The 19,566-nt window shown below is 47.2% G+C and overlaps 1 protein-coding gene across 2 annotated transcripts; it reads left to right on the forward strand.

Moving 5' to 3' along the window:
• Positions 1-15,219: 15,219 nt before the first annotated feature.
• On the forward strand, positions 15,220-18,016 carry irx1b (iroquois homeobox 1b). 2 transcript variants are annotated; one of them, XM_028964155.1, is made up of 4 exons: positions 15,220-15,699; positions 16,067-16,925; positions 17,460-17,532; positions 17,657-18,016. In XM_028964155.1, exons 1-4 carry the CDS (start codon positions 15,469-15,471, stop codon positions 17,703-17,705), a joined length of 1,212 nt encoding a protein of 403 aa, XP_028819988.1. In that variant the 5' UTR covers positions 15,220-15,468; the 3' UTR covers positions 17,706-18,016. The 2 variants fall into 2 exon arrangements, with proteins under 2 accessions (XP_028819988.1, XP_028819989.1); XM_028964156.1 differs by having other exon boundaries at positions 15,224-15,699; positions 17,660-18,016.
• Positions 18,017-19,566: the final 1,550 nt, after the last annotated feature.

Consider the following 19,566-nt stretch of genomic DNA (forward strand, 5'->3'; position numbering starts at 1 on the left):
TGTGTGTTATAATGATCCCCTCTCGGCCTACGAGCCTGTTTGTAGTCTGAGGGACGGGGGTCCGACCATGGGGGGGTAACTTCCGGAACGTTACTAGCTCTCTAATTACCCCCCTCCATCTCACGCGGGCCCGGGGACCCGCGGCCGCTCCGAGCGGCGTGTGGAGGGTAGAGCGGCGCTTGTGATGATCGAGCCCGAATCCGTGGCGAGATCAGGTGCTGAGCGAGATTTCGCCGCTTCTCAAAATGTTTACAGCCAAACGTGTGTGTTTGTGTCTGGAACGATTCTCCGGCTGAAAAAGAGATGCCACTCAGTTCATCTTGTAGCGGATGAACAAAGCCGGCAGACAGCCGCACCGCCGGCATCCTCTTCCTCGGCTTCGCCGTCTGCCGACGTGCAATGAAAGGCAACGCTCGCGGGTCCCGGAGGCCCGTCGGCTCCGCCAAGACGTCCCCGTTTCAGGTGAGGCGATGGCTTCCTCCCGTGATCTCGGCTGCGGATCGCCTAGCCCGGAATCTAATCCACATCTGTTCATTCCTCCACGCCGCGCGTCCTGCTAGAGCACTCAGCGCCGGGCCGAGATGTTTGCGTTCGCACGGCTGACCGAAGCCCTCTAATCCATCACCTGTCTGGCGTTTGTGCTGAGAGTCGGGAGGATCCCCCGTACAGACCAGGGAATACCGGGCCTGAGCCGGCGGCCAACTGTTCGGTCTAGCGTTGCCGCTAACGTTTTAGCATTCCGTCCGCTCCGAAAAAAAAACCCACAAAAAAACCCAAACCTCCGCTAACCGCTAACCGCTGATTTAGCATGTTTTCATTTTTCTGGCGGGGGGAGATTTCGGGGTTTCTGGGGGGAAAAAAACGGACGGAGCCCCTCCAACACGCACCAGGCGAGATTCGGCAAAGTCGAGAGGGCCGCGTTGCATCCCCGCGCCGTTCAAACGTTCGCATGCAAATTGGAGCCCTGGAAAAATGGCAGCCGCTCATTAACATTATTCGCCGCTAATCCGCGCGCTCTTAATTAGCAGCCTTATTTATGCGTGCCTCTTCCCTTTGTCTGCTTATCCTGGAGTGGGAACATTAATTAATTTAGAGCGGTGAGTAAAGACGAGTTTTTTTCCCGTCGCACGAGCGCTATAATTACACGGAGACTGCCGCTCCTTCCCAGGAACGCGGCGAGACGCCACGCATGGGCTCTACTGAGCGAAGGCAGCTAAGGAGGGACCCTCTCGATCTCCCAATATTTGCCCCGGATAATTGACGGGCCCGGATCGTTCGCTCGAATGTGTACGCAAATAAATATTTGAACCGCGCTTTGCAGAAACTGACTATTTGACCCGAGCAGAAGCAGAACCCCACTTTTTTCCCCCCTTTTTAAAGCCTGTTCTGTCGGGGCGGCTACAGGCCGCGCGTTGCCGCGTCCCCCCGGTATCAATGCCGCCCTTGTGTGGTGTGTTTTCTTTGTACCCATAGGCTGGGAGGCTAATAAGCTAGCGATGACGGGAGCGGAGCCCTGCTTGACCCCTGCCAAAGTGATTATGTTGAGATGAACTTGAGGAGAGGAAGGTCTCAATCAATCGAAATATTATTACGCCTCCCGACCCAGCCACCGCCCCCCCCTTCAAAACACAGCGGCACGTATCAAATTTGTCCTCTGGCGTGCAGCAAGAGTGGAGTTTTGCAATAAAGTTAAAGTAGTCATGACAATTGCTGTACACACCTAGGGCATAAACAGGCCCGAAAAGAAAAATATATACAGTACGGGCCAAAAGTTTGGACACCTTCTCATTCTTTATTTTCATGACCAATTACATTGGTAGATTCTCACTGAAGGCATCAAAACTATGAATGAACACATGGAGTTATGAACCTGGTCTCCACAGTCACCGGACCTGAACCCAATCCAGATGGTTTGGGGTGAGCTGGACCAACAAGTGCTAAACACCTCTGGGAACTCCTTCAAGACTGTTGGAGAAGCATTTCAGGTGACAACCTCTTGAAGCTCATCAAGAGAATGCCAAGAGTGTGCAAAGCAGTAATCAGAGCAAAGAAACTAGAATATAAAACATGTTTTCACTTATTTCACCTTTTTTTGTTAAGTCCATAACTCCACATGTGTTCATTCATAGTTTTGATGCCTTCAGTGAGAATCTACCAACGTAAATGGTCATGAAGATAAAGAAAACACGTTGAATGAGAAGGTGTCCAGACTTTTGGCCTGGACTGTATACATTTTGGGGGCATTTTTGTAGACATGGTTTAGATTCAGTTAAGGGAAATGTCTGAGCAAATCAATGCGAACTAATTGTGATTGATCATCTTTGTCCTATCTTGGTGGGAGTGGCGTCTTTGAAGATGATGATGATGGATGTATGGTTTCCATACAGAATTATGAAAATCATACAACATGATATTCAGTCACCAGATCTGAATCCAGCTCAACACCCAGGGGAGATTTTGGAGATCTCAAAAGACTTCAGATATGCTACCCATTGGTTGAACCCCTCAGATGTGAAATAAGACAGTTTCCTCTTTGAAGCCCAATCAACCAAAAAATGGCCAGTTTTTTTTTTTTGAAGTCAAGTCTATTTTGTGGTCATTTTTGTTGTGTTAATGCAGCTTTTGTATTTCTATCAGTGCTGAATACTGAATACTCTATTTTATTATGACATAAGATCCACAGGGATTGCCAACCATGAGACTCGGGGAACCTGATTGTTCAATCGTGGCGTCAAATACCAACGCCGCAGTGCCATGCGCCATGTTGTGTTTTGTGAACGAATCTGTGTCTATAACATCTCTTTTAAGTTTTGGTTTTTACCGACTCCCCTGGTGGCAAGGAAATGGTTGCAGGAAAATTCCAGTTCTTAAACCAATCAGCGAGTGCCCCTGACACGAGCCACGTAGGGGTATCTGTGCTTTTCCGCGCTGCCCATAGAGCTAATTATCGATGGTCGGGCCCCGAATCTCACACTCAAAGGAACTGTGTGGGTGGGTGGTAGTAGCCTAGCGGGTAACACACTCGCCTACGGACCAGAAGACCCAGGTTCAAACCCCACTTACTACCATCGTGTCCCTGAGCAAGACACTTAACCCTGAGTGTCTCCAGGGGGGGACTGTCCCTGTAACTACTGACTGTAAGTCGCTCTGGATAAGGACGTCTGGTAAATGTAACTTGTCTCAGACGATGTTTCCTTCAAAGGAGCGGCAACTTACCGCAGGCCCCGCCCCCTCTCCTCCTGACAATCTCACCCCACCAAATTCCTAAAAGTTGCCATCTCCGGGAGCTTTGTAATTGCCGACCTAGTCTCTACGCCTCCCGCCCGACGTAGAGTGCCGACGCGAGGCCCTTCGCCTCTGAGTGAACGGCGAGTCGGCCGGTTTTTCTGCGCCGCTCGCCGCTCCATCCATCACGGCCCGGCGCGACCGGCGCCTGACACACCTACATATTAGTGACTTCCCATTTCCATGAAGCCTAAATTTTAACAGCCGCGCAGAAGAAAAGCCAGCTCCCCATTGTCTGCCCGGTGGATTCGGAGCCCCCATTCAAGTACAGCGGCGTGACCTCTCCGTGCCTTCGCCGCAGAGCGGGGTCCCGGCCCCGCAACAGCGGCAAAGCCTTTGTGCGGCCAATTACAGGCCGTAATTGCCATGTAATGAAGTTAAGGATTTGCGGGATTTACGGCCCAACATTGACCGCGTTCCCCTTTCCCTTTCTCACCATATATCATTTAAAAAGAAGCGCTGCCCCTTTCTGGCCAACACAAAGGCCCCCCGGACAATATGCAGAGGGTCGTTCCATTCTCCTCAACGACGCGCAGTTGTTTTTCCCTTAACTCTCAGCACCTCCTTTTCTTTTTCTTCTCCGCTCCCTTTTTTTTTCCTCTCCTGGCCATTCATTTCTTTACCTCCAACAGCACAGGATGCCCCCCCCACCCCAGGATCGGTTGGGGAGAGCCGGCTGAATGGATGCGCCCCCTTTCAGCCTCCCAATGAGCTGTTAAATGGCCCTGCTGTTTAACGGTGTCTAATGATTACCACTTACACTCGGAGGGACAATGCAAACGAGGCTCGCCGGGCCGGGGGGGGGGGCCGAATTCGCCCGCACTCGCCAGAACATCTCGTAGCAACCCCCTGAATGGAGGGGCGAACAGTGGGGCTATGGTTGTGCTGCTTTCTGAATGGGGGTTCTTCATTTTTTTTTTTTTTTTTTTTTTTTTTTAGCACAGTGACGACAACACAAACCCCTTCCTACCCAGAATGCCCCGACTGTACTCCCGCGACCCCTATAGGTCTTTAAACAAAGTGACCTCTGACCTACACTTAATGTTGTCACCCCCCCGGCAAAATCAAGCAGGCTGGGAGAAATGAGAAGGTCTTTGATTTAGGGGGGCGAATTGACTGCTCATTGACTAGTTCCTACCAATCTTTTGGAAAAGCCAAACGCGGCCCCAAATAGTCTGGCTTTTTGCCCGTGTGAGGGCTTTTCCTACAGGACCCAATGGGTGAGAGCTCGCGTAGATCTGGAGCAGTCATCTGCTGCAGTGATGAGCTCACCATGCCTCCAGAATGGACAAATATATATGTCAACATTTGTATAGGTTTCAGCAGTCAGCCGACAGATGTTTTATGGGACGGTCGGCTGCGAGGCGGGCTGATGGAGAAAACGTTGTCCTCAGCGCTCCCAGGCCGGGTCCTGACTCGGTCCCGCCGAGTGCAGAGAAGACCCCACACATCACGTTTCCTCGGGGCATCACACTGCACTCCGTTCTGCATCTGGAGCACGGCATTCATTTTTATTTGTTCCTTTGCTATAGTGTGCACCGCGGTATTTATTACAGAAGTATTGTAGCAGCAAGAAGTGTAATACCAAGGGGTGTCCCTGAGCAAGACACTTAACCCTGAGTGTCTCCACGGGGGGACTGTCCCTGTAAATACTGATCGTAAGTCACTCTGGATAAGGGACGTCTGGTGTAAATATATAAAAAAATACCTTGGGTCTTGTATAATTGTCCCTAAATGCATCAATATATGTAACAGCATTAAGTAAAATTACAATAATAATATAAGAATATGTTTAGGTAAAGGCATTGTTGGCCTGGCGGGTGAGGCAGCAGACTCATGATCGGAAGGTTGCCGGTTCGAATTCCATACCTCCATGGTGCCACTGAGCAAAGCACCGTCCCCACACACTGCTCCCCGGGCGCCTGTCATGGCGCCCACTGCTCAACAAGGGTGATGGTTAAATACAGAGGACACATTTCACTGTGTCACCATGTGCTGCGCTGCAGTGTTTCACTGTAAATTTCACTAGATATAATTTTTTTAAATGCATGCAAATTATAGATGACCCTTAATATACTAAATAACAGACGAAAATAAATATTTTTTATTACTTCAATGTTCTAGTGCCAATGTCATCTGGTTACATATTTATTTGTCACAATACAATGTTTTTTATATTTTTATACAATACCATATTTAGAAGAATCCAGTAGAAGTCCCATAGGACCCCTACAAATTTCAGTGACATGGTGACTTCATCTAAATAAAAAGGTGCGGAGAGGTCAGGGGGATTATGGGCCAGTCCCACTTCCTCGCCGCTATGAGAAGGAGTGTGATAAATGTGGTGAACGTCTGACAGACCTGACAGTCTTCACGTGCTATCTGGCAAAAAAAAAAGCAGGGGAGTGAAAGAGAGAGAGAGAGAGAGAGAGAAGGAAATGTGCCTGCGAGCACACAGCTTTAGTTTAAACAGTGTCCCCTGGCCCCTGGAGAGCCAGCCTTTTAGCACAGCGCCAAAGGGCCATTGGCAGTAATTAGAGAGCTCTGCTTTGCAGCCATGTGTGTGTGTGTGTGTGTGTGTGCGAGGAAGAGTGTGTGTGTGTGTGTCTTAGGAGGGACCCAGCGAATCATTACACATGCCTTGTGAAAACTCATCATGGCCCCGGGCCTGAAATCCCCATCACTGGAGTAGAGCGGGAGACTCCTGCCACTAATCTGGGCGCTTAACGGATGAAGCGTGTGTATTTGGGGAACATACACGCGTTGGTTATTTAAAAAAAAAAAAACGCTCCGACGGCGCTTCAATCGGCCTGTTGTTTCGGAATGCTTTTCCATTCTTTTCCGAAGAGCGGGCGCTGGGCACTTGTGACAGCGGCGAGGGGCACATTAATTAAGAGGCTTTCCTGCGCAGAGGAGGTAGATAAGGACCCCGCGCCGTCGGCAAAGCTTCGCCAGCTGGGCGCGACACGGGGCACATTACAGTGACAGATGGCACCGTCACCAACACTCTTGACTCATGCCAACCCGGCCCTCTCTGGGGAGGGAAAGGCAGCGCGCCAGCGGCGCAGAAATCATTAACCCCAAGGGGGCAGGTATCCCACAATGCACCGCGGGGACACGTGGACGCGGCCGGGGAGGAGCTCCGGGAAAAGTGACGAGTCAATCTGTCACGGCCGGGATGATTGTCCGTGTCTGAGAGGGAAGGAGGGCGGGAGAGAGGTGTCTGTCGTCACCGCGAGCATTAGCTCCCAAGCGGAGACCCCGCCCAACGTTTCAGACTTTATGAGGTTTTAATGAGATCATCTCTGCCTCAATAACTTTTTCACTCTCTGTTTCTCACATCATGACTCTCTCTCCCCTCCATATTTCATTATATTCTCTCCAGTGCTGTCAATCGATCAACACAAATAATCGGTCAAAAATGAATTAATCAATTAAAAAATGTATGCTTGCATTTTTAAGAAAATGTAAGTAGTTCTCGGCTTCATAATTTTTTTTAGGCAGATCTGAAATTAATCAAAATGAATCCATTCACTCATATGTCAAAATTACCACATTATGTGGTCATTTATAATCACTTTTTCATGTCTTTTAAAAAGCTTCCCGCTTCTATGACACAGGTGAAGGTGGCTGGAGAAGAGGCTAGCCAACGCCACTTTACACTTAGCTGAAGGAAAATGATGTCTTGAAGGGAGGTAGGGAGACCCAGGTTCGAACCCCACTTACTACGATTGTGTCCCAGAGCAGGACACTTAACCCTGAGTGTCTCCAGGGGGGGACTGTCCCTGTAACTACGAATTGTAAGTCGCTCTGGATGAGGGTGTCTGGTAAATGTGGTAAATGTAAATGTAAATGTTTGATTACAATATTGGCACATGGGCTTTTCTCACAGGTGGTCATGTGATCTACTGCGTGCAATCTGATTGGATGGTAATTGGATGATTGGATGATGACAAGGAGATGTCTCCTCGGTCGTTTAATTTTTCACGCATTTCGGTGCCTGATTCTTAAAAAGAAGGAATAGGAGCATTATAGGAATAGGAGTACTGAGAACATTAACGCTGCAATTGAATTCCCTGTAACCCTACCCAATCCTGTGCTTTTGTTTCATCTGTAAACAGCAGTAATGCACAATGGATATTAGTGAACTAACTTCTTTTTTTTTTTGGCAGACGACATACGTGTTGAGTGAGAAAACAAAGCGCCGGAGATCTGTTTAGTTTCGCAAAGTTTCTGTCATTGGCAAAATATTTGGTGAGCCAACAGTTACCGCAGAGCCTGTTAATTAATCCTCATTACACAGCCATGCCATGTGTGTGTGTGTGTGTGTGTGTGTGTGTGTGCACAAGTCAAACAATCCGGCGCAGCTCTGAGTGGAGCACACACTTGCGGACACACACCGGGCAGATGCCTGTTCTGAGATCGAAGCTGGCAGAGGAGTGTCTGGTGAAAACATTTGTTCATTTCGCCCGAGGGCTGCACAAACAAACACTCAAAAAAATGTGTGTGTGTGTGTGTGTGTGTGTGTGTGTGTGCATGTGTGGGTGCTTGTGAGGGGCAAACACACATGCACATTTATCACATCTATGGCTTCATAGATGTGATAACAGCTCCACCTATTTTTATTTTTTTTATTTACTAATTTTTTTAAGGAAACTAGAATGAGGTATTTTTATTCAGAGTGTTTACTTTTTTAAGTGTTGGACACTTTAGAGTTGATGATCATCTCATGAAGCTGCATGTACTGATGACAATAGTATGCAGATGTTGTCATGAAAGTAAAGAGACATGACCGAAAAATATAACTCCTCAAATACACATTTTTTGTTGCTAAAAAACATCTACAGCCTCCAACATATAAGGACGTACAGAATACTTTTTCAGAATACAGAATAATATTATCAATACGTAAGTTGGCCTGCGGAGCTCCACCGTGGCACCATTTAATGTTGGCTTGCAATTCATGATTCTACCGCAGTTTTTACTAAATTGTTACATTGTTATTAGTAAATAATTAACAAATATCCCAAGAAATTTGACCAGGAACTTTTCTCCGATTGTTACTTCACCAGTTCAAGTAATCCCATGTCCCATTACGCGCTATGCGCATATTGCGCATTGTCTGCAAATTGGATTTTAATAGAATATTATTTTATCTGAATTGCTTAGTGTATTGTTTTCCATGTTAGATATTGTGTTGTTTGAAAGGCGCCAGATTCGGACGTACTTTTTGTATACGCGAGAGGTAAATTATACGCCTACAGTATATATACTGTACAGAGCAGAAGCAATTGTAGTACAGTGCTTACATGAGCCTGTGCGAGTATATATATGTAAGGGGAATAAGTTGAATACGCCTCTATGACATTTACGGAGCATAATATAGTCCAATATCATGTGTGTATTATTGTGTGATTTGATAGCTGCGAAAGAGAGCTGGCCGCGTCTTATAAAGCAATAAGAGAGTGTACTAAGGAGCGCAAAACCATCCTATAACACTCAAAGTACACCCCATCCCATATGTTAATACTGTAATCATAGCCCATTCCTCCTGGGTGGGACATCCAGTCCAAACGGCAGAGGAGAATTTCCTCATTGAGTTATGGGATTTTCTCAGGAAGTTTGGAGAACTCACAAGCAGGAAACAGAAACATATGGCTGGCGAGCTCCATATTGCCAACATTCCTTGGGATATTACACGGTTTGCCGGGTCCCGCAATGTGTTTACAAGCTGGAACCCTGGCTAAGTGGGCGAGCACCCACCCTCCTTCTTTAGAAGTGTGCAGCAAATTCTCTAAGTTCTTCCCTCGCTGGCCACTTCACTCTCCCCTATTGTTTTAATGCCGAAGCTAAATTCAACCAGAGATCTTTGATCTCCTTAATACCAAGGTGGCTAAGCTACAGCAAGCGAGTGGGGAGGATCAGCAGCTTACTCCCCCCGTGTCCCTCTGCTGTGATTTGGGCAGCTAATACCTTATGAAGTCTTGAGGCACACAATGGTCTCAGTTGTGGTAATTGATAGCATTGACTCCATGGGGGTTGGTGGAGAAAGGTAACTCCGTAAGGGATACCCTCTTTATCTCTCCCCATATGGAGAGCTTAGTCCTAGGGGCGTCCGCAGTGATCCCAGAGGTTCTGAGGACTTGATCTCTGTATCTCCATGTCAGGATGAAGTGGGCCATTGGACAAAGAGTAGCCGCATCAAAGGACGTGATGAAAACCAATGAAGGCTATTTAAACTCTGAGAAAACAATAAATTAGCAGGCCTGATTGGATTTTTTTGCCAAACCAAAATCTTCCTGACAAGCTTAATAATTTGAGCATAGAACATATATAAATCATATTGTTTTCTGTATCAGAATAAATAAAGAATGTAGTAAATAAGTGATTAATTTATCTATCACTTATTTTGCATTATTGCTATATTATAATATATTACATTTATATATCATTATGTTATATATCATTTCCGCCATATATTCACCATGTGTGTATTGATGTAATATAGATATAAAATGCTGTGTTATAGATATGTGTACAATGATACGATTATATTCTTTATATATAATGCAGGGTTGGGTAGGCAGAGTTTTATAGTATAGTTTATAGTATAGAGAGTATAGTTTTACTGTGTTTATACAGTGTTTTTACTATGTTTATGGGTTAGGCTGACAGCTAAATGCTTTACCATCACCTACCAACGAGGCCGCGGAGTGCGGCGTTGCGGTGACCAGCGCTTTGAGGGCAGGCCTTCCCTCAGCCCCCTCTCTATTCATTCTGTTAACTCGCGGGACCCCCTGCCAGAGCCGCTGAGCACAACAAAGAGCCGGGGCCGAGCCCAAAACACCACAGCGCCGCAATCAGGAGGGTTTGAAAGCAATGCTAATCGCCGGGCCCGGGCCTGATGAGCATTAAAGTGAGTATCCGAGAGACAAAAGGGGGGCCAATAATCTGGAAGGCATAATCAAATCCAACGCCATTGACAGGGACCTGCTGGAGGGCTTTTTATGCGATTGTCCCGGTCGCGGTGGGAGGAGGAATTTGTGTACCTGGTCAGCAATCATGTAAAACAATTCCGGGTCTCGGCGGGGGGAATGATTGAGTTTAATGCACATTACAGACCGACCACACCTTTAAAAAAAAAAAAAACGTTCATGTCACATCGTCAGTTTGAAGATGGCCGACCTCTGGAGCTACGGCGGGGAGGATCTGCCGTTGTTGAGGACACCCTCTGACTTTGTAAACAGATGATTACACCGCCTCCTTTTGTCTCCACATTCACCTTCTGGGTAAGAAACCGGGAATGTGACAAGTTACGGCTGACATATCAAATACAAACCGATCAGGATAATGATTTTAGTCCCTTCCGCCGCACCTCGGATATTATGCCCTTCAGATATCTGGGACAATATACTGTATATATTACAAAGGTCTGGCTTTTAAACTTTATTATTTCAAAGCGGCAAAAGAAACTACCCATCTCATTATTACTTATCAAAGATCTCCACTGCCTGCATACTTATCTGCGGGATCTCTTTCATCTTCCCTCTCGGTGCCTTTTTATCTCCCTCGAACAAAAGTGGGGAAATAAACTCATGATGATCTCATTCAGAGGCTCCGCAGAACAAGCCAGGCTCATTATCACCGGCCTTTAACGGCCCTGCCGAGCCTCAAGGTGGTCACCCTCAGTTATCGGCCAATTAAAAGAGGAGGAGCGGCCATTACGGCGGCCACGGCTGGCTACCGGAAACTCGTGCGCCGAAATGTGTCGGTGAATGTTGTTTCCGAGGATCTACGTCTTATCTTAAATCCGAGGGACAATGTCACGCCAATTGCAAACAATGAATTGTCATTCGGCGTACGTGAAGGATTTTGGGGCCTTGAGGGGCTGCGGATTCGAATAAAACGGTGTGGGGCACTGACGTCCGAGAACAGCGGCGCCAGGACAAAGATCTCACGTTTGTTTGTATGGTGCCCGTGCAGAACATCTTTCGAGACGATTTCCGCCACAGACAATGATAATGAACCAAAGCGGCATTACAATTACCCCCTGAATTCCGAGCGAAATGCTTCCGATTTCAAATGGTGGCCGTACGTCCCGGTGGAGAAGCTTCAGGGAACGTTTATTGAATTTCAGCTGCAGCAGCGATGTCGTCTACTAATTAAGCTGATGCATATTTATTCTGAGGGAATATGCCAAAAACACGGTGAAAAAAGCGCTTTATGGTTGCAGATTGCAACGGGAAACAATGCAAAATAAACAAAATGACACATTTTCAGCATAATTATGGTGTGACTGAATAAAGTCGGGTGACATGCCAGAAAATATATTATATGGGTGCAGCTGAAAGTGTGTGTGTGTGTGTGTGTGTGTGTGTGAGAGAAAGATTTAACACACCTAGAAAACTAATAGCCCTGTTGGCCAATCAGAGAGCAGGGAATCTGTCATGTGGTTTGAAGTGAGAAGGAGAGAGAGGAGAGGAGGCTTATTTGGAGCGCATCCCAGATAGAGGGAGGCGTTGGCAGATATTATCACCCAACAGCTAACTAATGAGCCACACACACACACACACACACACACACACACACACACACAGATAATCTCTCTCCACAATACCTGAATCCTTTTGAGGCTAAAGGAATTCCAAGCCCATGCAATAGGAATAGTACAGATACAATTAGTAGATGCTCCTTACTTAGAAATCGGATTATATTCCGTTAGGATATATTGACACATATATTAATGGTAAGCACATATTAAACTCTCTCGCGCACACACACACACACACACACACACACACAGACACACAGACAATAACTCTGCAATATGTTGATGGTTTTTGAAGCATATGGAATTTTACACCCATTACATTCCTTGAAATACACACAACTGATTGGCAAAAAGAGACAGGAGCGCGTCTATATTGTGTTTTACTTCGGTCATATGCCCATGGCTACTGCTGTGTGAAGCACAGACAGACACACACACCCTCTCACTAGGAGTCATTAATTCATCACATTCAGCGGCTCATTATGGAAGGAGGCAATGTTTGGCCAACAGTGTCACAAAGGTCAGACAGTAAGAGGGAGCCGAGCGAGATGAAGAGCCTCACTGTGTTCGGGCCACAGGGGACGGGGCACGCCGGGGCTCATGGGAATCGGAGTCCTGCCCTCAGCTAATGGACTGCAAAATGAGCCCGGGTCCCCGGTGCCGTCACTTCAGACGGGGAGGCAGATGGGACGGGAGTGAGGGGTGGGTCTCCGGGAGCGCGGACCTGTTATTAAAACCATGCTGCGAGGGACGTGGCCCGCAACCCGCAATTACCGACACGCACGGGCCCCGCAGTCTCCGCCAGACCACACTCGGTCGCACCTCCTCGCTCGCTCACACGCCACCTTCTTACCGTCCTTTAACGGCCTGTGTCAGTGCGAGGCACTAGCTCCAATGCTAATCCACGTTAAATATGCTACAGTAAAGTAGCATATGTAACGATAGACACGCCATTAAAACCACAATTTAACAGGCACGTCTGAGATTAGTAAATTTAGAGCCAAAATACGGAAAAAATGCACACTAGCAAACCGTAATGGTTTCCGCTAATGCTAAGTCGATTTTCCAATCGTTCTAAACGGCATTTTTATTGCAAAGTCCGAGCGGTTTCGCAAGTCGGGCCGCCGTTGTTAATTAGTTTATTCGTTTAATTGGCGGCGTGTATGCTAACGATGTGTGCCAATGCTAATTCCGAGTCAGCAGCTGCGGAGCATCAGCATGATAAAGGGCCTTCAGCAGAAAGGCATCCTACGGAGCACTTTCTATTGCATTAATAATTAATTTTAACAGGAGCAAATCCTTAACCAGCTACGGCCAAATGGTATCACGAGGTTTAGATAAAGATGGGGGGGGGGGGGGGGGGGGTGAAATACAAATGTTTTTATTCTGAATTTGCACACTTGGCATAAATGTCATTTTTCCGTGTTAGAAATATTTTTGTTTGAGCGAAAGGTTTCAAACGGTTGCCTTATTATGCATGAGAAATTTTTTATTCTTTTTTTTTTTAAAACTTGCCTCCAGCTCTTTGTCCATCTAGTTATTGAGGATGTCTGGAGCTGGTTCGGCCACAGCTGAAATATTTCAAGTCGGTTTTATGTCCGCGGGCCCGATCAAGAGAGGTCTGAGGGCACAGTGTGTTTTGTAGTCTTAACCAGGGAGGCGCTGAAAGCCCCGAGCTTCACTCTCCTGAATACAAAAGTGGCTGCGCTTTTGGGTGGGTTGAATGGCACCGTTCAAAGCCATTTCTAAAGCTTCTCTTCTCCGCCCTCCCGCCCCACCCCACCCCTCTCTCTCTCTCCCTCTCTCTCTTTTCCAGAGGAGATAAGTCAGAGGAATTTATTAACAGTGGCCCATTTCCACTGAGACCCTATGGAAATCACATGGCCACAGAACGGCGGCGAGGGAGAGGAGTAAATTATCCCATCAGCGGGGGGAGCGGCGTCCGGTTTCTCTGAGTGTCTGTGATGACAGTGGCGCTAACTCAGAATGACAAACACACCCCTGGCTGCAGAGGAGCGTTCTCTCTTCGCTCTCTCTCTCTCTCTCTCTTTCCTCTGGGCTCCTTGAGTTGACTTCTGCTGATGAGTTCAGCACATTTTTTTTTTTTTTTTAGTATTTTCTCTGATGTGAATACACACAGACGTGGGTACAATATTCCATTAACAAATTAGCTATAGAATTTGCATACGCCACCATTAAACCTCACGACAACCACCCCAAACCCCAACATTTCCAGATAGTCCATTGAAGACCGGACTACTCCTGGAAAGAATGTGGGACTCTGTCGAAGTCCACAGGCTGCACAGCATTTATTTGGACATGAAGCAGCTAATAAAACTCTGCACTGACTGACATTAAACCGTTTAAATGTAGAAATATACCAACTAATAACGTGTTTTTTTAATGATGATTTCTAGATAATCTACATTAGGTCATTTTTGTCATTGTCCTTGTCTGTCATAATCTTTTCGGAATGTTACGACAACAAGTACAGAAACTCACACACACACACACACACACACACACACACATATGGGTTTTTTAATCGCCTTTGCCAAAATGAGGGCTAACCGTGGTAATTAAATCATTAAATCCCTCTCTACGCATCGCAGGACACGAGCAGAAATAACTAACCACCCCGCCAAACTAATTTGCTACTCGAGCATGAAATTATGACTTTTTTGGATAAATAATTACAAAGCTAACATCTGATAGCGCTGAGTACCCAGGGGGAGGATTAGCACAGACAGGGGTGTTAGCCCTCATTACCAGCTAGAGATGAGAAGGAGGGAGGCAGAATATACTGGGATGGAGAGATAGGCTCTGATTTTAATTGCAGGTTTCTCTGGTCGGCTGCTTATCACAACCTCTCAGAGGGATCAAATGGCTCCACAGAAAGGAGCATTTCATTAACCTGTCACCTTATCACGGGACAACCTGTGTGATGCTAATGGCCAAATTACCATAAACGGGATCGTCTGTTTCCCTGCTGGATGTTATGCAGTCTCTTTCTAATGAAGTGTGTGTGTGTGTGTGTGAGAGAGAGAGAGAGAGAGAGAGGCTTGTTATAAGCATAACGTCAACTTTTCCACGACTTATCCACCTACAAGTTTTCATCCCCCGAATAAATATTATACATATATAAATTTAAAAATAATGTAATAAAAATGTAATTTTTTCACCATTTGTCGTGGTTTTTGGTGATGTATGTTCAAAAATATTACTTTTTGTCAATTTTTTAATATTAATTAACCTAAATGTTGCATATTTGACACGCTTAAGGTGTAAGCCCCCTATTCAGCAGGTCTTCATTTTCAATTAGAATTATTATTCATTATCATTCAGACGCCGTTGCATTACGATTATTATAAGCCGGTGAGTGTTTGTTTGTTTTTTTCCCGTCATTATTATTATTAGCTGAAAATAAACATTTTCTCGGCCTGACTCCGCCCTCCCCTCTCGCGGGCACGCGGGCGCGCGCGCCCGGCAAAGGAGGGGCCTCGCGCTTTAAGTAGCTGCCAATCACGTCCGTCAACTTCAAATCGCGCGGAGCGCCGACGGCGGACGCAGCAGCGGAGCGCGTCCCGAACCGACGGACGGACGGACGGACGGACTCTTCACGGGACGCGGACATGTCTTTCCCGCAGCAGCTGGGCTACCCGCAGTTCCTCGGCGCCCCCCAGGAGGCGTTCGGCGGGGACCGGGCCGGGGTGCGCGGCGGGGGCTCCGAGGGCGCCGCGAACCCGCCGGCCGCCGCGGCCGTCACGCCGGTGCTGGGCATGTACCCGAACCCGTGGAGCGCCGGGAACTACAGCGCCTTCCTGCCCTACAACAGCGCCGAGCTGGCGCTGCTCACGCACATGGTGAGAGTCGGTTCGGGACTCGGTTCGGGACTCGGTTCGGTTTTTGTCAAATGTTTACGGTCATTTAAACGGTTCCATTAACATTTTTTTTTATCTGCCGTGTCTCCTTAATATATATATATTTTTTATATTTAAAAAATCGTCCAAAATTCTATGAATTTTACAAGCAATAAGTATAATTCGAGTCGAGCGTTATACGATTCGAAACTAGAAAATCAACGACACGGTATGTTGAGAAACTTTAATAAAGTTACATTAATTAAAGCGATATGAAGTATTAAACGTTGGTGGTTGCCGTTGTAAAACTTTATTATCGTGTTTGAGAAGATTTGTGAAGGAATGTCGAAAATGCTTTTGCTCGTTCCAGGGGACGCAGTATGAGCTGAAAGACCCCCCCGGCGCCCACTCTTCGGGCTTCGTCCCCGCACCCCCCGGATTCTACCCCTACGGCCAGTACCAGTACGGCGACCCGTCCCGGGCCAAGAGCGCCACGCGGGAGACCACCAGCACCCTGAAGGCCTGGCTGCAGGAGCACAAGAAGAACCCGTACCCCACCAAGGGCGAGAAGATCATGCTGGCCATCATCACCAAGATGACCCTCACGCAGGTGTCCACCTGGTTCGCCAACGCGCGCCGGAGGCTCAAGAAGGAGAACAAGGTGACGTGGGGACGCAGCGCCGAGGACCGGGACGGTCGGATATTTGACAGCGACAACGAGGAGGAGGGCGACAAGAACGAGGACGACGAGGAGATCGACCTGGAGAGCGTCGACGAGGCCGGCGGGGACCAGGGCAAACCTCGCGGGAAGGCGACCCCCGGCGACCACGCAGACGACGAGAACCTGGAACCAAAACGGACATTTAGCCTCCAAGGCGACGACGACAAAGAGCCGCAGGTCGTGAAAGGCGGGGGCGCGGCCTCCCCCGACGGCTCCAGCGCCAAACCCAAAATCTGGTCCCTCGCAGAGACGGCGACCAGCCCCGACAGCACCCAGAAAGCCCCCCACCCGGCCTTCCTCCCCACGCACGGAATATACACCTGCCAGATCGGCAAGCTGCAGACGTGGGCCAGCGCCGCCTTCCTCGGGGTGTCCAACGTGCGCTCGCTGCTGGAGGCGCACCACGGAGGTCCCCTGGAGAGGAGGTCGCCGGCGGGCCACTCGGGCCACTCGGGCCCGGACGGGGACAGCGACAGCTCGTCGGGCGGCTGCAGTCCGCCGCGACACGGTACGGCCAGCGCGTCTAGATCTCCAAAACCTCTCCAAAAAAGAAACCAAGCTGCTATTAATTCCAAAATCACAGTGAAAATTAACTAAAAAAAAATGCAACAGATCTCCAAAAAACAAGCTGCTATTAAATCCGAATTCACAGTGAAATTTAATTTTTAAAAAGCAACAGATCTCCAAAAAACAAGCTGCTATTAAATCCGAATTCACAGTGAAAATTAAATAAAAAAAGCAACAGATCTCCAAAAAACAAGCTGCTATTAAATCCGAATTCACAGTGAAATTTAATTTTTAAAAATCAACAGATCTCCAAACCTCCCCCAAAAAATCTGCTTTTGATTCCAAAAGCACAGTGAAAATTAAATTAAAGAAAAGCCACAGATCTCCAAAAAAATCTATGCTATTAATTCCAAAATCACATTGAAAATCAAATAAAAAAAAAGCAACAGATCTTCAAACCTCCCCAAAAAAAGCTGCTATGAATTTTTTAAAAAGCAGCTGATTTCTGAAAAGTTTTTCTTATTATTATTTTTAGACCACGAAGACGCTCAGAGGGCCGAATCGAGAACGTCGGTCCTAAGGTCACCTTTCCCATCAGTGCACGACAGGTAACGTACACGTTTTCCTTCAACTGTTCACATTTTAAAGGACGATTTACGTATTATAAAATGATTTACCTTGACCTTCCCAGCCATGTGTTCTAACTGAATCTTGTTCTTCTCGTTCGAAAAGCAGGTCCCACCACGAAACGACGCAGCGGGTCCTGAAGAGCATCTCCTAAAGCGAACCTATTTAACACGAAATAAACGTATAAACCAGCCCACGGTGTCATATATATATATATATATATAAGTAACCTGTCCCATTATAAACGCCCTTTCCTTTACGCGTGTGTGTGTGTGTGTGTGTGTGTGTGTGTGTGTTTGTGTGTGTGTTTCACCTCGTATTGGGTTTTTTTTTCTGTCTTTCTTTTTCTTTTCTTTTTTATTCGCTCGTTCAGAACTATTTGTAAAAGAAAAAACAAAAAGAGAGAGAGAGAGAGAGAAATTTGTGCAAAGATTATATTTTGTGTAATAAATCAAATGAAACATTCGGGGTGTTTCTCTTAAGTTTTTTTTTTTTTATTATATATACATATATATATTTCTCTAATACGCTAAATGTATCGGAATTTTCAACACGACTAATAATTTGAGATAGACAATGACATATATTAGTTATATGTACTGTATATTGAAGTTTGAACTCCGGTAAAGCGCCGATATTCTTTTTCCACTCGCCGCTTCATAATTGTCGAGCAACGACGACCTCTGCAGGATTTCCGCGGTAGTTCACTTCTCCGGAACCGCGGCCTTATTTTTTCCAACTCAACCCGACATCTGAGTTATCTGGAAACCCCCGGAGCTCCAGACGTCGCAGAACGTCGCAGAACCTCGTAGTTACGGTGGCGGGCGCGACATTTCGAGACCTGTGGAAGGGGCCACGGGCCACCAAGCCGAGGCTCCACCGGCCTGGCAAGAGATGAGACGTGGAGGGGCGTCCCGCGGCCAATAAACCCACAAACCCCAAATTTGTAGGGTCGCCCCTTTGCCATTGTGGCGGCCTCTGCCTGCCACCCGGCCACCCCGCTGGGGACATGTCCCGCGAGGACAATCGAAATGAAGGTGACTGGTTGGTCTGGGTTCCAATATTTGTGTCCCCGCCCTCGGAATGGGGAAATAAGCAGAGCGGCGACCCGTGGAACCCCTAATTAGGCGCGTTTGGAAATACGGGAATGAAAACGTCTGCAGTTTCGTGCACTTTGGTGCCGAAAATGGCGTTTTTTGAAAAGTGATTTATACTTTTTTTTTTTCAATCCGCTAAACCGTAAATCAGCCGAACCCGAGGCCCCCACCCCAGCTCCTCCCGGGGTCGGACATTAAAGCGGGAGACGAATTCCGAGCCGACTTTGATCAAACTTGGAGTAAATTGTCGACGGCGAACGCATCCCCCCGTTTTTCAGCAAATCGCACGTCCGGCCTCCTTTCTTCTCTGTGTTTACTTATTTATTTCGCCCGTTTTTGGAGTTCCTTCCGCGGAAACCACATTCGCACTATCGGCACGTCCACCTGGTCAGGTGAGGTGTCAATCAAAGGCGCAATCCCGGAGCCGGGCCTCGGCCGCGTTAAAGCATAGCGGCGCTAGCGGCCTTTGTGGGCCGGCCGCGATAAGACATTAAATGGCGGCGTGTTCCGGAAGGCCAGGCCGAGGTCAGCGGGAATGAATATGTGAAACCTGGGAAGTGTGAAGGACGGGGGAGGGGCGGGAAATAAAGGAATAAGTAGACGGCGCGAGGACGGGACAGACGTGCGGTTTGGTGGATTTTTAACGTGTGCATGAAAAAATTTGTACATTAGACCTCCAAAATTATTATTTTTGGGGGGGGTTTGAATGCAGAAATTTTGACTGGCTTGAGGTCCCTTGTAGGGCATTTTTTCTTGCGTGTTAGAGGATTTATTTGAAATTCTGTATTTTCAGCACAAACGAGTCAAAAACGTTTGAGAAAATTTTAAAATAAGATGATTGTTCCATATGTACCTAAACAACACCATGCACTTTAAAAAAGGGGTGGTAGTAGCCTAGCGTGTAACATACTCGCCTAT

The sequence above is a fragment of the Denticeps clupeoides genome, chromosome 20 (assembly GCF_900700375.1).
Source record: "Denticeps clupeoides chromosome 20, fDenClu1.1, whole genome shotgun sequence".
NCBI classification, from domain to species: Eukaryota; Metazoa; Chordata; class Actinopteri; order Clupeiformes; family Denticipitidae; genus Denticeps; species Denticeps clupeoides.